The sequence below is a fragment of the Mustela nivalis genome (genome assembly GCF_964662115.1).
Source record: "Mustela nivalis genome assembly, chromosome: 2".
NCBI classification, from domain to species: domain Eukaryota; kingdom Metazoa; phylum Chordata; class Mammalia; order Carnivora; family Mustelidae; genus Mustela; species Mustela nivalis.
Genome location: NC_139021.1, coordinates 149,183,483 through 149,204,950, shown reverse-complemented (window position 1 = coordinate 149,204,950; position 21,468 = coordinate 149,183,483). Strand labels below are relative to the sequence as shown.

The window sequence follows — 21,468 nt, the reverse complement described above, 5'->3', positions numbered from 1 at the left end:
TTCAGATATCTGAGCACTGCTGAGGCCCAAGGAGAGGCAGGTGGACCCCAGGAAACAGGTGGAAAGAGGGAGTGAAGCATATCCTACCCACGCAGCTAGTCTGCGCAACTCTTGGGGATGCTAAGCTTCTGGGTTATAGAGGTTGGGACTCACTCAGGGCAAGAGGTGTGTCTCGAGTCACAGAGGAAGCAGAGATAAGACCAGGATCCCAGCACCCTCTGCTAATCCACACACCCGCCTTCACCCCCGGAAACCATGCGGTCTCTTGCCATGGCCTCCTCGAGTACTTCTTTCCTCTTCCAGTCCATCTGCAACTGAGCAGTCACATCGAAGCCACCCTAGAAACAGCCCGGAGGTTCTGAGCACAGGGCTAATGTGGTCCTGTTTGGGCCAACGGGCAAGAGGTTCTGGAGAACAGGGCAATCTGGACTCAGACATTTGTGGCTTCTGCACCAGCCCATCCTTTCTGGTGCAGTTGACGGTGGACCAGAAAGAATGTAGGAGTAAGTGTGACAGGTTGACCTCAATGAGGACAGAACCCTACCGGGCTCACCGCCTGATCAAGTTATCCAGGACAGTGCTGGTGGGCAGCTGTTGAGAGATTCAGTAAGTTTCCAGGAGGTCCCAGCGCAGGACAGAAAATACGCCCAGGGCACTGGGTCCTTGGTGGTGCCTGTGGGAATGGGCCGCTGTTCTCCTTCACCAGGCCTTGAAAGTAGCAATTGGAGGCTTCCTGACCCTCAGCTGACAGGCAACTATGTGGGTCCTTGCGTAAAACCATCCCTTCTGCAGTAGAGGACTGGCTTGCCTTTAACAAGGGATTTCTACAAAACCAAGGACATTCCGAGAGAAGAGAGTGCCTTTCCCCCACACCCGCTACAGATCCGTTGACTAGAAGAGGCAAGCATGCCCCCAGAATTCTTCCTTACGATTAGCGTGATTGCAATGGCCTGTTTTCCACTAACCAATGCAGCTAAGATTACAGGACTCCTCTGGGCTGGGCTGGAGGAAGAAAAACCAAGTTTGGAAAATTCCGAATGGCAACACTAATTTCAAACTCTTGGCTGCTACATTTGAATACATGTCTTTATTAGGAAAATTGTAAGTGGATATACATCTTTTCATTGATATGACTTCAAAGTAGAAATGGTTGTTTCTCAAAAGAAGTTATTTGTTATTTAAAAAAAAAAAAGCACACTGCATACAGGAAGCTGCCTTCTCCTGGACCATTTTCACATTATCTGGGAGATGTATTTAAACAACACAAAATACAGTATTCATCACATTTAACACTGAACCCATCACTGCCTGGAGACTGAGACACCAGCGAGGTTAAGGACCCACAAGTAGCTTGGAGGGTTTTTTTTTTTTTCAGCTTGGCCGTGTCAGTGGTCTGCTTATGGGACTTAAAGGTTTCTAGGGAGCACTTCCCAGGGACGGGGATCCCTTGGAATGGGTCAGGAAGGATGTGTACAGGGACCCCACAATTCTCATCCTGCTGTGGAAGGGTGCACCCCTGGGGCAGGGGCTTCAGGGGCTGATAAACTCCCTGCCCAGAGCCCATGGCTATAGCATCAGGCAGCAGTCAGAAAAGGAAGGTGAAATCGGATCCAATGAAAATTCTTAGGAGTTCTCTGGGCTTCACACAGGGGGGACTGCAACCTTCTGCCATTCAGGCCGTCTGCTCCAAGCTGAGCCTCCTTGCTCCGGAGGACAGGCCCACACGCAAAGGGCCTCTCTCCTGAGCCTCCTCGCTGGGGTCTCAGCGCCTGAGCAGGGCTGGACGAAAAACAGTACACACGACACATGGCGCAGATTCGGATATAAACACACAGCACTTCGGCGAGTCCCGTCCCCAGCCCGGCCCCACAGCTGCCCAGGTCCTGATGCAAAGGCTGGCAGGGGGAGGACTGCCCTGGGGGTTACAAGGAGCCCAAGGGAAGGTCAGGTTGAGCAGCACTGGACAGGGAGGCACAGCCGGGGACTCCTAATCCATGGATGCACTTGACTCGTACTTTTAAAGCAAAGGGGGATCAAGAGAGCCTTTTCCTTTGCAAATAGACTATTTAAATGCATATTTGCTTTCAAGAGGCCGTCTTTGTTCAGGAGCAGAGTGCAAGGAGGGCAATTGTTAGGCAGAGAACTTTTCCTGCAGTTTCTACTCTTATCTATTTTTCCCTCTATTGGGGAGAAAGGAATGATTCTTTTTTTGACTGTAGTCAAGATTTAGAGCCTTGTTTTTCTGGGAGCAAGAGATTTAATGGTTCTGGTTCATGGATTCCAGGGGAGGACGGTTCCAAATGTTCCATGAGAGTTTTAAATTATCTTGGATTACTTAGAAAATGCCCATCCCACTGAAAATTTGATCATTTCACCTATAGTATAGTTCAGGAGACCTGCAGTGATAACTTAATTTCAGAAGAGGGTCCTGAGATCAGTTCTTTATTCCTTATAGTTAATAAAGGCCCCTGTACTCTATTTTATTCAATATAACATAACTGACTTGAAGATACACGTTTTTTGTTTGGTGGACTGGCTTTCTACCTTGAAGATCCTATATAAAGGAATATTTATGGAAATGCTTTAAACATGTTCTTGACAACCCAAAGATGATTATATCTAAAAACATCTATAATTCAAGGTTATTTTATTATAATATACTTTCTGTATAGTATTTACAGTGTCCTATCGATGGATACATTTCCCGGTTTTGGCCTTCTATTTTTCTTTCTTAATTTAAAAATTTTCCCTGGGCTATTTAACCAAAGGGACAAAGTATTCATGAGACGAAATATAAAACAAAGATAATAAGCAAAAACCCCTCAAATGCCTAGCTGTTCAAAAAGTGGTATTTTAAAGCTGCTTAATGCAACTCTACAAACTGATCTTTGTAAAGGGAAACCCTTTACATGTCAAGGTTTTAACCTACTTTCCCAAACGTCCCCTTTTCTAGGAGGAATGCCCTGCTGGACATTCTGGAAGCACAAGGCAATTCCAGCGGCCAAGTCCAGAGGACCACTTTACAATGAAGCAGATGATGGGATTGCCAAGTGGGGAAAAAGATGAGGTTAGATTTTAACTGGGAAAGAATCTTCCTGTCCAGGATTCATTATTCTGTGGATTGGGTTTTCAAAAACCAAAAAAGAGTTGAGGATTCTTTTCATTTGACGGCCAAAAGAATCACGCTCTTGGCGCCACGGAGACAAAACTCTCTGTGGTTCTGAGATACTCACACCTATGGAAGCATGGAGGGAGGGCTGGTGTCCTCACAGTTCAGCCCAGCTGAAAACCGAATTCCCTTGGGCTCCGTGGATCCATCCTGGGTTTGCGATCCGTGGAGAAACCCAGGCTATCCACCCGAGAGGCTCACAGCCCTAATAAGAAACCTGGTTAAAAGACGTCTCCTGACTCTGAGCCTTTGCATACGAGGAGCTGACAGCGCATGCAGCGAGGACATTGGCTTTGAACAAGAACACAGGGTTGGACGACAGACAGTATTCCGAACAAGACACAGATGTGCACAGTGTTTTCAGAACATGGTAACACGAGACATTTTGATTTGCTTCTTGGTGCCCAGTTTAAATGAAAGCTTTGGTCTTGAGAGAGTCTTTTTCCGGGGTGATGGAGACAGTCTTGGATACACATGATGATGGATGAGAGAGACAGTGATGAGAAGAACGTGATGGGATGTAGAGAAGAGCTCAGGATGGGGGCGTGTCTCCCCCTACCCCAGCCTCACACTCCTGCCTGCCTTGGCTGGGGGAAGCTCTGTGATGCTCACTGAAGGGGAATACCCTACGCCTCACTCCAGGGAAGGGTGAGGCTTCTGCCTGGCCCTCTAAACCTAGCCCTCCTCTACCCCCTGCACAAGGGCAGCCTTCACTAGGGTTTGCCCAGGCTGGTGGGCTTTGATACCTCCTGGTGGCTCTCCATCCTAGGACAGGGTGATCGGGGGTCCCAGCCTGCACAGTTCAGGGTGATACAACACTCAGGAACCTCGGGCCAGGCGAGGGGCTCCATGGGGAAGATACGGTAAAATAGCAAGTAAAATAATGGCCTTAGTCTAAGTTCCTATCTGTCACCAGTGACATTGGATAATCAAACTAAATGAAGAGTAAACACCATATATTTTGCTACATAATCAAATGGTGAAAATAAGGCAAACTGTGCAGAACGAAGCCCTTGGAAATGCACTGGGCCCTGCCTGGGTGCAGGGGAGCCACTGCGGGCTCTTCCTAACACTGCTTTCAGACCCGGGCTCCTACTGTAAGGTTTCCTCAGGCGTCTGACCCCACCTGCGCCTCTCACATCTTGAACCTCCTGTTAACAAGAACAGAGGGAGACACCATTAAGGCGGGTTCCCACAGCGGCCAGGCTGCATGCCTGAAACGCTGAGACCCCCCGCGGCGGCGGCGGGGCTCCCAACTCCTGACTTCCAAATCGCCGGCTTTCCGAGGCCCTGGGAAAGGGGAGAGTTGGGAGAGAGGCAGCTGGTGGGGGGTGGGGGTGGCTGAAGCGGAGGGAGAGGTGGAAGTTGGGGAGTGAAGACAGAGGGCGCGGCCAGCACGGGGCACAGCGGATGAACAAGGGCACGTGGACAGACAACACGGCACAGTGGTCACACGACAGGGCAGGCGGGGCACCCGGCCCGAGCCCAGCACACATGGAGGGCTACCAGCCCCCCCTCGGCCTCAGCGTGGCCCCAACACACACCCAGCCTGGAGGAGGCTGCCTGCTCCTCCAAGGCCTTGGCACCATCAACCACCTCCATCGACACCCCAGCCCTGCTGACTGGCCCCGGGGTCTCTGGGCCAGCACTGTGGGGGTGGGTCCAGGACCGAGTGCCCTGGGAGAGCACTGCCTAGTTTCAACCCACAACGGAATGGAAGCTGGCTCTTCACTCTTCCAGGACACCGGGTTGGCCTGTCAGGTAGCGTAAGGGCCCAAGGCCAGTGGAGTCATAGAAGGACAGCCTGGAGCTTGTTTGCTTTTCTTATGTGGGGCCAGCTGTCTTAGTCCCCACGGCAACTCCCCCTGCTCACCACGGCTAGATGGCAAGTAGCCCTCTGCGGTGTCCAGGTTGGACCTGCCACCCCTCTCTAGGCACAGAGATGTGCTAATCCTGCTGGATCAAGAATGGAGAGCCTGGGACCTCAGGTGTGACCGGCTCCAAGATGCTTATGTAAGAGGTGGGCTACCCCAGCCAAGGTTCCCCAGACCAGGCCCACTGCTGGCTTCCACAGAAGACTGCAGCCCGGGGCAGACCAGCAAACAGCCAATGCCTTCCGAGGCGGAGAGGGGGTGGGCTCCCCACATGCCCGGGAGCAGGTCTGCTGACCCCAAGGCTGGCCAGAGGGGCGCAGGCTGAGAGTCGGCTGGATAAATGGGGACTAAAAGTCTTTGGCTGCAGCATCCTGGCAGGACGCTTCCCTGATGGAAACAAGGAATGCCACATGCTCTGCGCTGTCACAGAGGACGGCACTAAAGCAGAAGGGAACACTGTGCTCCAGTTTGAGTGGGACATGCAGGGACCTGAGATTTTCTTCTCCTCATTCCATCTGTTCTGACCTCCAACCACTTCATCTTTCTGTGTCCACATGCTGAATTACGACCAAGGGCCGGGGGAGCAGGCTGAGTGTTTATGAGGGACAGGAGGATGGGGAGAACAGCCCAGATATTCGAGGTGTCCTTTCTCAAAGTATTACTGAAATCAGGGCCTTGCTCTCCCATGGGATCCCCCTTCTTCTGGTCCAAATTAAAGAGACTTGGCAAGAAATCTTAGACATTAATCTGTGGGTGGTATGAGGAAAGTTCTAGAACTTTCTAGAACACCATGTTCACTTGAAGCGGATATTTCCCATGAGTGAGGGCTGCGGCAGCTGTGTCCTGGAACCTAATTGCACAGGGTCACAGAGCCTCCTCACCCAGCAGGAGGTTGGTGGGAGAAACAGGCCTTTCACACAGTTCTTCCACATTGGGGACCCGTTTAAAGAATCTGTAAAGTGAATTGCCGGGCCCAGAGGCTCCCTGAGAAGTATTTCCACAGCTGCTCCCTGGGAATGTGAGCTCCCACCCACCTTCCACACCTGGCGTGCAGAAAGCACCCCTGCTCAGAGGTAAAGCCACTCTCACAGCCTTGGGAGCCGCTGCCGGACGAGTCCCACCCTGGGCATCAGAGGGGTGGAGGGCCAGGCAGCAGGCACTTGGGAAAAAAAGTCAGTGAGCACCTGCAAAAGGCACGGCCACAGCTGCCCCATGAAGGCGGTGACGGCACTGGCCGTGGTCAAGGGGAGGGCAGGAGGTGCATGTCCCTTGCTGGCGGAGGCTCCTGCTCCTGGGCTAGTCACGGCTCCGTGCAGGGCAGGGCAGGGCAGCCCCACCCTGGCCTCAGTAGGAAGACAGATGACGAATGTGTGGAGCCATGTGGGCTCCGGAGCAGTGACCCGCCCTTCGGAGAGAGGGAATGGAGGGCGGGGTGGGAGGCTGGGCAGCCCAGGGCAGTGCTGAAGAGACCCTGGGCCATGCTAGACAGAGTCGGGAGCACAGTCTCCTCACCCCAGACCGCCGCCCCAGTCTCTGCACAACTACTTTCTTCATAACTTAGCAGATCAGGAAGGGCCTGAAAATGCACATAAATACAGGGGCCAGTCAGGCCACAGGAGCACCGCTCCTCCACGGAGGTCTGAGTCCCTGCTTGGAAGGCAGGGGGTCTGCCCTGGAGGAGGGTTAGAGCAAATTTACAAAGCGCCGGGGGAGACAAGAGCAGCGTGCACTGCGGTCCATCTCGAAGTGGCAGATAACTAGTTTTTCCTTTTCTGAGCAGCCTTTCTCTTCTTCTGTCGCTTCTTTTTTCCTATCTTTTCTTTTTTCCCCATTTTTTCTTCTCTGCGCCCCCTTAGATAAAATCAGTAGAACCATTAATGATGTTGAAATACACAGGGGTCTGTTTCAGTCTGCACAATCTCTAACACTTCCCTGGGTGTCTGTTTAACTCTGGCTTCAGTCTTAGGCCTGGAGGCCCCTGGGCAAAGCACCGTCCATCAGTACTTCATTAAAATAAATCGGACATTTTCCCCAATTCAAAGAAAAATGTTAGCCAGCCTTCCAGAACACCTGGGAACTGGTTATAGCCTATCGCTGGGGGCCAAGGGGCCAGCCTGGTCCTGCTTCCAGCTACTGCCTGAGGCTTCCAACCCTGAACGGCATTCACATCTGAAAGGGTGCGAAGGATGCCCAGGGCCAGGCTGGACTTGGCCTTCTAACTCACCTCAATCCCATCTCCTCTGGCCTCCTTCCTTTTTCAGTGCAGAGATGAACTCTGCTGTCCCTACAGAAAATACCTGCATTTCAGACTGAATCACGCTTTGCATTCAGGTGGCCATCCAGGAGAGGAGAAAGAAGGTGTGCCTGATCCCACCTTCTCCTTTCTGGATGCCTGGGGAACACCCCCTGGGAATGACTGGGATTGTTCTGGAGAGCAAGGGAGAGAGCTGGTTAGCAGAATTCGATTAGAGCAATTGGCTCATGATTGTCACATTAAAATGATTCAAGCTGAATGGTATTTAATGATTTATGGGGTAAGCCACCTGTTCCTGTGAAAGCTATTAACCATGGCCTCGAATTATGGGATTTTTACATGGGCAAATGTGAAAGCTGGATATTATGAAAGTTGAGTCTCTGGAGATTACGTGGGGGATGTTAGGAGAACCAAGGAAGAGGAGGAAAGGGAAGAGGAATTAGTGAGTCAAATATTCTTCAGAAAACTGGCACTGCTGTTTCCATTGGGTTAAAAAAAAAAAAAAAAAAAAAAGAAGGCACAAAAACTTGAGTTGCAGCTCTCATGTGCTCCTGAGCGAGGACCACACTCACAAGTGAAGTCGGCAGGAGGGACCTAAGGCACCCACCCAGCAGGCCACCTTAACCTCCATCAACTTCCATCAACTCTACAAATGTATCTGAGCCCCGTGTCTAACAGCTGATGGATTTTACTTCCGGTAAATAAATTCCCACGTCCAGTAGGAGGTCGGTACCATGAAACAATTAGCATTTTATTGCTAGTGCATATAATGTCACATTTGATACAATTTTAGTACAAGTGAAAAAATACACTGTGGCTAACATTAAAAAGCTGTAATCACATTTATAGATCATATATATTTCTTTACAAATTGCCAGTGGGTCAAGAGAATAGAGAAATGTAACCTACTGACCGTCATATGGCTCCACTTCAAATATATGAATTGTTCGACTATAAATATATTCTGAAATACATTTGTTTTCTAAAGAAACATAAAAAAAATGTGCACAAAAAATATATAAAAAATGCCTTGCAAAAAGTTACAAATACCACCAGGCCCATCTGTGGATCGCATTGATGCAGGGAAATGTCACCTTGCCAATGTTTCTGCCTGGAAACTGAAACCCTGCCGTGGTTTCAGGAGGAGGGGTTCATGGCAAGAGGCTCATTTTTTCATTTATTTTGTTTGCTTCTGATTGCAGAGCCCTCACAGTGTGCAGAGCCTCTCCGTGGCTTATAAAAGCCTCAGAGGCAATCACAGAAACCGAATTCCTCAAAACAAGTTCTCAGATTGAAAACTGCATTTGATTCTCCAAAGACTGGCCTTTTAAGGGAAGGTGGAGACTTGATCTCCCGCACCCCACCCTAGGAGAGGGCCAGCCATTGCAGAGAAGGCCAGAGAAGATTCTCACAGAGGGCCTGAGGGGTGGTGCGGGGGAGGGCCAAGGGAGGAGGGGGCTGCAGGATGGCGCCCTGGCAATCACCCTCCTCCCCACTGAGCATGTACAGAAATGAGAAGCCGAAGCAAGAGGAAGCATGTTATTGGAGGCAGGGAGAGGCCTGGGAATGGCCAGGAGGGGGTCTCTGAGCACAGTCCCCAGTGACAGGAGCTTCTACATGGAGCCTACAGAGCCAATCACGGAGCCCGAAAGAGGAGGTGGATGTGGTGGCCGCTGCCTAGCACTGGCCAGTATCTGAGTCACCTGCCAGGTGGGGGTGTGTGTGTGTGTGTCATTCCCAAAGGGGCACCCCCTGCGGAGGCCACCTTCTGCCTTCCTCCAAGTCTGTGAGTCTGGAGGAAGGACACTTTTCTGAGCTCCATGCTTGACCATCACCTGACTGTGCCCAGAGGCCCCGGGGGAAGGAAGACACGCTCCAAAGCAAAACCAAATACAGATTTTGAAGAAATCACTGATTTAAAAAAAAAAAAAAAAGATAATGGGAATGAGAGGGTTGTGATGATCATCAGGAGAGAGCGGGCAGTGGGAAATGCTGTTGGGACAACATGATTTCTTAGAAAAACCCCAGTTATAAAACAGCCAATGCACGAGGGTCTGGGGCACGGGTGAACAGAAGCTGCAGGATCGTACCAGACGCTATAAATGCGGTTCTACATGCTGGGCAGACCTCAAGCCCATTCCCAGGTCCGTGCTCTGCCCCCCCCCAGGCACACCTGGTCCTCCCCATCCAGGCCCTCCGCCCCCACACCTCGCCCTCCATCTGCCGTACGGTGTTAGCTTTCCTCAAGTGGATCTAGCGGAAAGTCCTTTCTGGCTGATGTGCTTACTTGTTTAAAGCTTTCTCCAGGTACTCCTGAATCCACTTCAGTTTCGGGTCAATGCACACTTGTCTGTTGTTGCTCTTCAGCCTCGCCCTGCCAGAACGGAAGAGGGAACAGTATGAGGCTGAGCACGAGGGGGCTCGTCGTGACCTGGGCACTGGCTCATCGCCCGCGTCAGCACCGGGACCCCCTTGGCAGGCGCGGGTACAGGAGGAACTCAAGGTGGGGAATCCTGTCCCTAGCAGCGGATGGAGTCCCTGGGCAGATACGGGAAGGTGGAACTTGCCTTCACAGGGGAGAGCGCAGGCCAGGGAACGTGTGAGTTGCCCTTGGGAGGACACGGAGGGGCTGGGCAGGTGGAATACAGAGGGAGAGAAGCAAGAGCAAAGGCATCAAAGGGGGTACGTGCACTGAGGGCGTGGAGGACGGTGGGCTGCCCGAGAAGCAGGTGGCCGGATGTCGGGGCAAAAGAGGGGCTTTTCTCTGCAAGATTATGGGGACTGAGGCTGGAGATGGACAAAGGCAGACTTTCATTTGGATGGATCATCTTGAAAGTATATGGGAGACCGACTTGAGAGTCAGCCCGGAATTAGGAGATTTGAAAAGAGGGACTGCAGTGGTTTGGGGAAGAGATGTGACAGAGCGTGAGGGAGGGACAGTGCGGGTGGGGGGTGATAGGACAGTGAGGGAGGGACAGTGTGGGTGGGGGGTGACAGGACAGTGAGGGAGGGACGGTGCGGGCGGGGAGGTGACAGGACAGTGAGGGAGGGACAGTGGGGGTGGGGCATAATAGGACATGAGGGAGGGATTGTGTGGATGGCGGGTGACAGGACAGTGGGAGAGTGACAGCTCAGGTGGGGGAGGGACTGTGTGTGTAAGGGGTGACAGGGCAGTGAAGGAGGATCAGTGCGGGTAGAGGGTGACAGGACAGTGGAGGAGGGACAGTGCAGGTGAAGGGAAGGACAGTCGAGGTAATTTGCCAGAAAGTGGTTTCCAGAGAGATTTTACAAGTTTATTGAATGCTCCTTGGTTGCATTTGCTTTTTAAAAATTCATAGGGCACCTTCCTCCCACTTCTCGGCTCCGGTCACACCTCCCCACCAGACACCTCCTCCTGGGAGCAGACTGGACTTATCTCTACGGGTCCCCCTCCATAAAGCCTTGGATACCAGTAGCCTCAAGCAGCCTGAGGACACTCCTGCCCAGCCACTCAAGGGTGTGTGAGGACAACTCAGGCTGGCACAGTGGCTGGGGGATACCTACGGGAATCCTGCAGCCTGCCTGTGAAGGGACTGACATCAGTAGAGGAAGGGGGTGATGCTGTGTCTGCCCAGGCCTGCTTCTTTCCCTTTGAGGTGCATTCCTAGCAAGTGTCCCGGCGTAATGCGAACTGCAAAGCAGGTCTATGGGGCTCAATTCCACATCTGACAAAACACCTCTCAAAGGAGAGAGTATTTGACTATAAGCAAAGTCAGTGAAGAAATACTCATCTTTCAGTGGCCTAAAACATTCTGTAAGTCACAAACACATTCAAGGCAGCCCAGGCTGGCAAAAAAAAAAAAAAAAAAAGGCAAAATCAAACTCCAAAACAGCTGGTATTAGGGAGCAAAGGCTTCATTTTCACCTTCAAATTGCAGGTTTCATTCCCACTGCTGTGGCCCCAGCCCATTCTCAGCGCTGGGAATTTTCAGGAGGTAAGGTCCCCACCAGAGACCCTGAGCCCCAGCACCCCTGCATCTAGACCCCTAACTACACTCGCTAGAGGCAAGCAGGGGTGCACTTGAGCACGCGAGGGCCTAGCAGTGAGCGGCTATGCAAGGCTCCCTCACTGAACTCCCCCAGCCTCCTGCACCTGGCGAGAGGTTTTCATGTGTTCTCTGGGGTTGATTTTCATTTGTTTCGTTTCCCACATGAATGACAGCCAAGACAAGCAGTTGCCATCAACACCAGCAAAAACAAAAACTCGTGTGTTGTGTTCGAGACAAAGCAGTTAAGTGAGCCGAGAAGTTTGAGTTTTACCCAACGGTTAAAGACCACTTAACCTGAACTGGGGTCTTGTGAGATTCTGCTGTGGGAGAAAGGAAGGATCTAGAACACCAAAGTCTAGGAACTGCAGGACAGACACCTATGACCTGCAGAGGGCTGGTTCATTTACTGGACTTCAGCAGAAACTCCTCGTTTCTAGGCTGAAGGCATTCTGCGGTCCTTCCCTCTCCTGTGCTAAAGGAGGAAATTTGGGAAAAAAAGAGGCAAGAACAAGTTGGAGCACAGCAGGGCGCCAAGGGTAAGAGTGGCTTTGGCGTACCCAAAGGCCTCCTGGTCATCACAGCTGCCTCTAATTATGCCAAGTTTAAAGCCAGCCGCTCAGCATGTGTCGATTCTCTAGCTTTGACCAGTCTGGAGTTAGGGGTTACGATGCCCACTAGATGCAACCCTCCTGAAGCTGATGTTCACACTTACACGATCTGAAGGGCACAGTTCGGAGTGTTGAGGATTTTGAGATGCTTGACGTTGGCTCTGGCAACGTGGCTCTCAAAGAATCGGCAAGGACATCTGTAGCTCAGGCTGACCGGTTTCCCTGGAAGAGGTAGTGAAAACAGGGCGGATTGTTACGATCCTGCTGGACTGTGGGGATATATGCACGTGTGGGTCCGCGGCTGAGGGGTAAGGTGGAGGAATGGATGCTTAGGATCAAGAGCCATGGGACTAGTTACGGGGGCATCCTTGCTAGGAGCTCTTGGGTAGTACAGTGAGCCTCCGGGGCAGGAGGGAAGGGAGAAGGGGCAGGCCCAGCTTCCATAGGACCAGAAGGAAAATGCACCTGCAGAGTGCTGGACTCTAGGAACCTGGGAAATTAAAAGCAGCTCCTTGCTCAGACATCTTAAGATCAAGTATATTAATCCCAGGACAGGACTGTTTCAGTCTAAGGTAACTGAGGTTCCCAGGTAATCTCTGCAAAGTAAACTCCTCCAGGGCCAACTAAGAAAGCCCTCCATACTCAGGGAAGGAGGAGGGGGAACCAGGAGGCACTGGGCTCCCTCTTGTCCCAGGAGCCTAGGCAGTTCCCCAGGGGAATGCTGCCCTCCCCCTCCTGCAATCTTCTCCCCTCTCATTCACCATAAACCCAGGCAACCACAAAAGAATCCAGGCAGGCTTTCTACCTGGGAGCCCCCGGAGGGCAGGCCAAGCACCCCCTCCCCCCTACCCCCACCCCACCTCAACCCAGCACTCCCCTGAAGGCAGGACAATTACCAGGGCTGGAGTCAGAGGTGGCTTTCATTGTGCAGAGATGCTAGAGCTTCCTGGGTTATGTTACCTCTTTGTTTGCCAATTCGCCAATTTGCAAAATGCCATAATTGACACTCATTAGTTTAAATAAGCAAAGGGCTCCTGCAGAACTCTCCACTCACCCTCTAAGTCTAGGATTGCAAGCCTTGGGGGGGGGGCTGGGATCTCCGTGGTTTTTTTTTTCCCCTTGCAGATTTTATCCAAGCCCTACTTAATACCCCAAATTATTTGAATTTGTGGATCCTTTCATCAGGGATTAAATGTATGTCTGAGAATATTTAGTCCAGAGATTAAAAAAAAAAAAAAAAAAAAGGATTGCTCTTTACAGAGCTCCCAGAGGCCTCCTGCTGGTCCTGAAATTCTGCACTTTGGGGCAAGAGAGCTGGGGAAGCTTCGAGAAACCTTGTGAGTAAGGGACATCTTCATTTTCCTCAACGCTGCATTCAGCTAAGAGATGGCAGAGCCTGCAAAGGGCAGCCTATTTGGCCAACAAGTCAGGAAAAATAGACCACCCAGCCGTCTTGGATCAAACGTGGTTCCCTAAAAACTGGTAAGGAAGCACCTAGCTTCATGTGCTCAGACTCAGAGTACTGGAGAGCACCTGGGGCAGCCTTTGCTGTATACCTGAGTGACTCCAGAAAGTCTCTGCTGGTGTCTGGCCTTCAGTCAGGGCACCCAGTCCCTGCAGGGGAAGCTCCTACTATCCTGCCCATACTGTCCTGGAACGAGATCACCTGGGAAAGGGACCCCAGGACTAGGGGCTGGATGGACTGTGTAAAGGAAAAGTCAGAAGTCTCTCCTCTGAGTGTCCCACCTCCAGTCTCCCTGGAATTCTCCCGGGTCCTCCTGAGCCAAGTAGGGACTGGAGCCCTGGGCTTGGGCAGTGACACAGGAGGTGTCCCAAGCCTAGAGCAGCAGCAAGCTGAAAGGTACACAGTGTGAGTGCTGCAGCTGGTGGGGGCTGCTGCTCTCCCAGGGGTGGGTAGGGAAGCTAGTCTGGGTCAGCTGGCTAACCAAGCAGTGGAGATCAGGCCAGAAATCAGAGCTGATTCTGAGCTCAAAACACAGGCTTTCTCTTCTCTTCTTTTCCCCCCTCTACCCCCTGGGATTATCCATTTCCTTCAAAGGCAATTCGTATTCCTGCTCCCAGGACCCAGTTAGTTGCCTGTCAAGTGGGGACTTTCAACGGGTTTTTTTTAAAGTGACAGAGCACCAACGGCTCTTACTAAAAGCAGTGCTATGTCCACCTGTGTCCTCTCCAGGTTTTTCTCCATATTACTAACTTTCCCAACTGATTTGGAGATGACTCAGTGTGTAGGCGATTCGCCTAGATGTTACCAGATCGTAAGTGGTAAACTTGGCTCTGTTCAAGAGCAGTTCCAAGCGAACCTTCCACTCTAAACACAGAAAGGAGCCCTGGCCAGCTTCTCCAATGAGGTCTCAGAATGGATCCACCCTGGACTTAACTCCTGAAAGCCCAGTGCAACCAGCTGCTTGGCTGAGGTGAGCCAGTTGAGGGAGGGCAGGAACCAGAGCCTGACCCTGAAAACAAGGGTGTCTCCAAGGTCAGCTGTGGAACTCAGTATGGGCACATAGGCTCCAGAAGGTCAAAAAGTACATTCTAGCCTATGAATGCAAGGAGAAGCGGACTAGCCTCCAGCTTGGGACCCTGTCCTGGCCACTTGGCTGCCAAGAGGCAGCTCAGAGAGGCAAGCAACCAGCCCTTCCCAGTGTCAGGATGATTCTGTTAATGAGACTCCCACTCCCTCTGTGCTCCTTCCAGATCAGCTGTGCCTAGGACTCAATGACCTGAGTGGGTCCTGGCATTCCCAACCTTTCTGCAGCTCCCCAGGGAAGGAGGGGCAGCACCATCTCTCTACAGAGGTGCCCAATGACAGCTCCACTCTCACCAGACACTCAAATGTTAATGCTCAAACCAGTGTCCCCCATGACCTTGGGGGTAAGTGTGGAGAGTCAGCCTCACATAGTTTTTCAGCTGGGCGGTAAAATCCAGATTGCCTTCCATCCAGTCCCTCTGCAGCTCTGCCCAGCAACTTGCTACATCCCCCCACCCCCCACCCCCAGACACCAGGCTTGAACTCACCACCCTGAGATCAAGACCTGAGCTAAGATCAAGAGTCTGACAGCTTAACCAACGGAGCCACCCAGGTGCCACTTAACTTGCTACACTTAAAAAAAAAAAAAAAACCTCCCCAGGCAGTCAGTTGTGAACCCCTGGAAGTTCAGGCCCTGCTTCCACACTCGCTCACCTTACCCTCACCTCACCCACCTGGCTTCTAGTTCACTGCCAGGATGCAGAAGAGGGTCTGCAGCTGGAACCCAGCCTAGAGCTGTGGGGGCTCAGGCCCTGTCTGGACCTCGGCTGCCCCAAGAGCACTCCCAGCGTCCTTCAGCCCTTTGCAGGGTTTGTTGGCAACTTCGCAGCCAAGAAAGGACAGCGTGGCCTGGCTAACGTGGTTTGTTTTGTGTGTTTAAAAACAACAGTTTATTTTGGTTTGCAGCAGTGGTGTCCTGTGACAGGACAGCCAGATTTCTCTTAAGCTTCAGAAGGAAAAAAAAAGGGGGGGACTCCCCCTTTCCCAGTGAAACAGGACACCACCTTTCCCAGTGGCCTAAGGCCTTGGCGATTGAACTCGGCTGCCGCGCTCCTTCCGAGGTAAGAGCGACGGCTTGGCCGGTGACAAAGGCGCCAGGCTGCAGGTGTGTTTGGGGGGCAGGGGAGGGAATGAGCAACCCCGGCGGCCCCTGGGCTTCTCTTCGGTGACCCCGGCAAGAGGCCAGGAAGCAGGCTGGACGCGCGCCCGGGTTCGTTCGCGTCGCTGCGGACCGCGGGGCTGTGCAGAAGCGCGGCGGGCGGGTGGTGCAAAGCCGACAGCTGCTCCGTTTGGCTCGCCCGCGAAACCTCGCTCGGATGGGTGCGGAGAGGGGACCAGCCTCGCATGGAGGGGACGCGGCGCAGCAGCCCCTGTCCGCGCCACCACCGTCCGCCCGTCGCGATGAGAGACAGACTTGCTGAAGCGCTCTCTCGCACACGCATCTCCCGCGCCCAGAGCCGCGGGGCCTCCGAGTCCCTTCCCCTCGAGAAACCGAGCCGCGCGCTGGAGATCACCGGCTGGGCAAGGGTGGGCGCGCCACCCCGGGGCCCGCGGCTGCCGACTCCGCTCTGCTTCCCCGCGCTCCCGGGGCTCTCCCGGCCATGGAACCCTGCCCGACCCTGTGCTGCAGCTGCCCCCCGTCCCGGACCCGAGTCCCGAGGCGGAGTGCGAAGCTTCAGCGCGGGTGGTGCTGCTGCGCTTTGAGCGCCGCACCCCGAGGGAGTGCGCCCCAAGGAGGCGGCTGCCTCGACCTCCCCGGTGCAAAGAGGCGCTAACTGGGTCCGTTCGGGACAGCGCGGGCTCAGGCACAGGAGCCGCGGTCCCGCACGGAGCCTGGCGCCCACGTCTCCGCCGCGGAGCGCACTCACCGTCGCTGAGGCACAGCGCAACCAGCACGATGGCCAGCACGACGACGACCTTGGCATTCATGGCACCGGCACGCAGGGGGGCGGACTCAGGCGGGACGCTGAGCGAACGCGGCGGCGGAGAGTGAAAGTGCGGCGGCGGGAGGCGCGCGCCGGACACTTTAGAGGGGAGAGAGCGGCGGGGCGGGGTGGGGCGGGGCGCGCGGCGAGGGGCGGGCCTGGAGCGGCAGCCTGGCGGCGGCTGGGGGCTGGAGCGCGCGTCCCCCTCCCACGCGGCCGCCACTCCTGTCCCCTCCCCGCGCCCTCCGCGCCCGGGTGCAGGCGGCGCTGCGGTGCGCTCCGGCCTCTGACCTCCTCGGATTCCGCGGGGCCCTGCTCTGTCAGGCTCGACCTGCAAGGAGGGAACCCAGCCGCGCGGTGAGCTGGGCTCAAGGCTAGTTATTGTGCCCACTTAGCAGGTGGACAGACGGAGACCCAGCGGCGGGAAGCGAATGAGGACCAATGATAAGCAAGACGATGTGTGCCGGTTAGGCCTGAAGTAGCCAAGGGCGACCGTCCCGTTTTTGGAGTCTAGAACCAGGAGGTGACACCGGCCCGGGATCGCTGCGCTGCGGCCCCGCGAGCTTGACCCAAGGGAAGGAGACCAGTCTGCAGAATGAGCGAATCCCATCCCAAGCCGACACCATCACTTAGTAGCCAAGGCTCAGTTTTCGCACCTGTAAAACTGCGACTCTAAAATCGAACGCCGTATCGCCCAGAGGAAACAAAAGCAGTCCACTCTGGGGCTCCGCGAATTTAACCTGCATTCTAAGGCGTGAACGTACTTGGCTCGCTGTGCCTCTGTTCGCTCAACTGTGAAATGGGCTGACCACAGTCCCCACCCTGCTGAGAGTAAGTGGGGGAAATGATTGGGACTCCTCTCTCCGCCGTGAAGTGCTCACCATTGAGTCCCGCACATAGTACTTAATAAATGGAAGCTAGAATGATTTTTTAAACTTCACCATTTTCTCCGTCTCCCCATGAATGTCCTGCGCGACCCAAAGTGTTGAGACAACTCCCCCTCTTCCCCTCGACACTACTCCTGGCACGGCCCTCCTGGTCCACAAAAAGAGTCGTGCCCGGGCGGTGTCTGAACTCTTAGCAGGCGGTGCCCCAACCTGGACACCTGGAGACGGCCTCAGCTAGCAGGAATGGGTGCAGGCAGGGGCCCAGGAGGTGCAGGGTTGAGAGGAGCACGCGTTGGGGCCTTACTGGTGACCACAGGATGCTCCAGCTACCTCCTCTTGCCTTACTCCCTAGTGGTGTGGATTCTGCACCTGGCCCCATATCAGGGCACATATCAGGGATGTACCTGGGAAGTCCCGCAGTCTGGACCCTAGAGGGAATGGGGGGGGGGCGGGGGGGACCCGCGGGGCCTGGGCTCAGCAGTTTCAGCCAGGGGCGATAGGAGGCGGCGGTCAGCAGAAAGCTGTAAGAGTTCTGGGACTCAGGTCTTGAGGATAGGTGTCTTTTGTGTCTTTTTTCCAAAACTACTTTCACGCCCAATTAGACACACTGGGAACTTACATTTATTCATTCATTTACTCCAGGCCGAGCTCACTTCTGGACACTGGGTGCAAAGCCGGGAAACGCACTGGCTTGGTCCCTGGCATTAAAGAACTAACAATCCAGTGGGGAATACAGTCCTCAGGCATTCCTCGGCCCCCACTCTTCTCGGTGGGTATTTGCGAACTAGTGAGCCTGGGTTGGCCTCAGAGGAGAAAGAGCTCGCCGACTGAGCTCGGGCGCCCTCTGGTGGCAAAGTTTCCGGCACCAGCTCCCACCCCCCAACCCGGGCCTGTCCCCACGTCCCGCATCCCGACCCCGCTTTCCCACCGCCCCCGAGATCTGGGTGGACCAAGGCTCATGCTCTCCCCCCGAACACAGCGCAGCCTAGTAAAGCTGAGGTGCTGGGCGATAAATCAAGAAGCCTGAGCTGGCGAGACTTGGAACCTGGAATCCAGACCCTGGCGGGAGCTGCACAAAACCTTCGCTGCAAATCCTGCTAAAGCAAATGCCAGTCTCTTACTGGCTTCTTTGCCTCAAATCTGGGTTTTGTCCCTGCAGCTGAGGGAGTCACTGGAGAGGGGCCTGCGTGGGCTAGGGCCGAGGCTTCCTGCCTGGCTGGGCCCTGCCACCCCAGGATAGACATTAATGTGGGACACATCAGAGCCCCCTGCTTCCTCCATTCATTTATTAAAATCCTTATTGAGCACCTACTACGTGCCAGACACTGGCGAAGTGTTTGAAGTACTTTAGTAAAGGAAGAAAAGAAAGAAAGAAAGAAAGAGAAAAAAGAAAAGAAAGAAGAAAACCCCATACCTCCTGTCCTGGAGTTTACATGGGAGGGGGTGGGAAGAAGGAGGAGAGAGGAAAATGGCAGAAAACATAAGTAATTAGACTCATAATCTATAGAAGGTTCTTAGGTGCTATGGGAAAATGGAGGAGAGGGAAGGAGAATGAGTTAGGATTTTACGTAGGGACACCAGGAATCTGCATTTTAGATAAAATCTCCAGTTTTTCAGTTGGCAAACTATCTGGATTTAAAACATTACTGGCCAATGCTCTTGGCGGCCATGGACTACCAGACGTGCCTTTTAGCATGAGCTCTATTCTCAGCCACACGGGCTCTCTGGACAGCAGAGCCCACCACCTCTGCTCTTCTGGTGCTCTGCTGGTGCCACGGTCTCCACTTCCAAGGTTCCACCTTTCTTTCTGTGCCAGGAAACTCAGTTCCTCAATCAAGGCCCAAAGCAAGCTCCCCCTCCCAGTGAGATCTCCCAGGGCTCTCTTGGCTCAGCACCCCGATTTGCTGCTCTTTAGAAACACGACAGTCATGCTGGGTCTGAGGTGGGAGGCAGGCAGGGGTCTGGCTGTCAAGGTGCACCTCTAGACCCTGAGTGCCCAATTCATGTGCCTGTCCATGCTCCTCTGCCCCTCGGCTTGGTTTGCTCATTGCTTCAGAGTTCAATGGTTGGCCTTTCAGGGAAGGACTTTAGTACAAGGTTGAAGGTTTGCTCCGACTCATTGTTTTCCAGTGTGTAACTGACAAGATGACTTCAGGTAGTATTCTGAAAACATTATTTGTAAGAAATTCAGATTTATATATTTTATTTTAAAAGTAATAAGAAAAAGAGTATACCTTGTACATTAAAGCAGACATTTCAGATAAGGCTCGGGATTTTATGTTTAAACTAATAGCAGCCAGTACTGTAGTTGGTTGGAGATACAGCAAAAGTCCACAGTTGTACACAAAGATCTGAAGCTTGAAAATGCTGCCTAAATAAAGAACATTTTTTTTTTTTTTGGTATTATTTGATACTACCCACCTCCCTTACAAACAAACCATTTGGCTCCGGAGTGGTAAGACAAAATCACACAAGAGAGGTATGGCCTCTTTCTCACCCTTGCCATCAGAGAGGCTAGAGAATGCTTACCTATGAGTGCTCAGGTTCCTCTGTGGGGACCTTTGAGATCTCACCCCACCCCCTTGCCCATAGCTCTCTTATCCCAATCACGAGTCTTCTTTCTCCAACTTTCGGTGCAGGCCTGGAGGGGCACAGCCTGGAGACAGCTGTCTGCTGGCGCCCGCCCTCCCACCTCCCCTCTCTCACCTCTTACGCCCCACACTGGGGTTCACAAGTAGGTACTCTACCCTGGGAACTGGGAGTCCCAGGGAGAAAAACAAATCTTTGGAGCTGGGTGCTGTCACCGGTGGAACAGTTACACTAACTCTCAAGGTTGGTGTTGGGATTTACTAAGTGTGAAGCCGCCTGGCCCAGAGAAGGCTCTCAGGATGATAAGACTTCGGCTTACTTGCTCTGAATGGGTTACATTTTGTTCACCCAGAGACAGAACTTACGGAATAGGCCCTCATAACTCAGCTTTGAAGACTAGAAGCCCGAAGCTCAGAGTGGTTGAAGGCCTTGACCAACATGGAAGAGCTGGCCAAGGGCAAAGACACAACTCTCTAGACCATTTTTTTCAGGTTCTGGAACAACATGAGAGTGTGCAGAGGAATGTAAGTCACTTTCGTGGGAGCCTCTTGGAGGCCTATACCCAGGACTGGGGCTCAGCATCTGTCAGGCTAGCCATGGTTTCCTCAACTAGATCCCAAATTAGCCTAGGGAGCCAATTTGAAGAATCTTCCTTCTGGCGGGAAGAACCCTAGGGAGGCTGAGTCAGGGCTCCTGGATGCAAGGCTCTGTTGCCGAGTCCTGGCCAGCTGTGGGGCACATACAGAGGCAAGCCTTACCATAGCTAATGTCCAAATTCAGCCAGCCAGATATTCTGTCCAAAGACTCTCCCTTGTCGACACTCCTAAAATAGGGGTGGTATTTTCTGGGACATCCTGCAGGAGCATTGGATGAGCAGAGCTAATGTTTTAGGAAAAGTCAGACCCAAGGGCTCTGAGGGGTCAGGTCTGTGCTCTCACATACCCTCTCACTTCTGCACCCCATCACCAAAATCACTGCAGTCAGGTCTAGATTTATTCTGCTGTTCCTAACCCTACCCCACTCTCTCCTGTTACCCTTGCATGTGGATAGACTGATCTCAGCATGTGGAGCTGTGGAAGTTTCTAGAATTGGGAGCATGCATCCGCTTCTACCACAAACCCCTGGGTCATGGGAAGTGTGAACTCTTTAAGGATAAATAACATTCACACGTGTTACTCAGTGCTGTGCGCCCCTCACTTCTTTCACCGCCCCCCACCTTTGAGGTGGGTTCAGTGTTCACCCCATGCCCCAGATTTGGGAGCTAAGATCACGCAGTCACTCTTTGGCAAAGCCAGGATTTAGATCATCTTAGCCTGGCTCTGGAGTAGGACTGTTCCTGGTGAAGGATGGAAGAGCAGGTTTGCCATATAAAATGCAGAAAACCCAGTTTAATTTAAATTTCAGATAAGCAACACATCTTTTTTTTTTTTCTTTTCTTTTTTTTTTTTTTTTTGTATATATGTTCCAACTATTGCACAGGACATACTTAAACTAAAAGAAATCATTCGTTGTTCATCTGACATTCAAGTTTAACTAGGTGTCCAGGATTTTTACTTGCTGAGCCTGGTAACCCTACTCCACAGTGT

General features: G+C 52.9%; 1 protein-coding gene across 4 annotated transcripts in view; it reads right to left on the bottom strand.

Moving 5' to 3' along the window:
• CXCL12 (C-X-C motif chemokine ligand 12) overlaps window positions 1-16,525 on the bottom strand; it is a 30,581-nt gene extending 14,056 nt beyond the window's left edge. Inside the window, exons 1-4 of one of the 4 annotated variants that reach the window (XM_082714174.1) lie at window positions 16,350-16,506; window positions 12,038-12,155; window positions 9,585-9,671; window positions 1,069-6,894 (exon numbers count right to left, since the gene is read on the bottom strand). In XM_082714174.1, the coding sequence (XP_082570300.1) occupies window positions 6,801-6,894; window positions 9,585-9,671; window positions 12,038-12,155; window positions 16,350-16,410 (360 nt within the window). In that variant the 5' untranslated portion in view covers window positions 16,411-16,506 and the 3' untranslated portion in view covers window positions 1,069-6,800. Of the gene's footprint in view, window positions 1-1,068; window positions 6,895-8,027; window positions 9,672-12,037; window positions 12,156-16,349 lie in introns of those variants that run through there. The other 3 variants (XM_082714175.1, XM_082714177.1, XM_082714176.1) reach the window with 3 other exon arrangements.
• Between the last annotated feature and the right edge of the window lie 4,943 nt (window positions 16,526-21,468).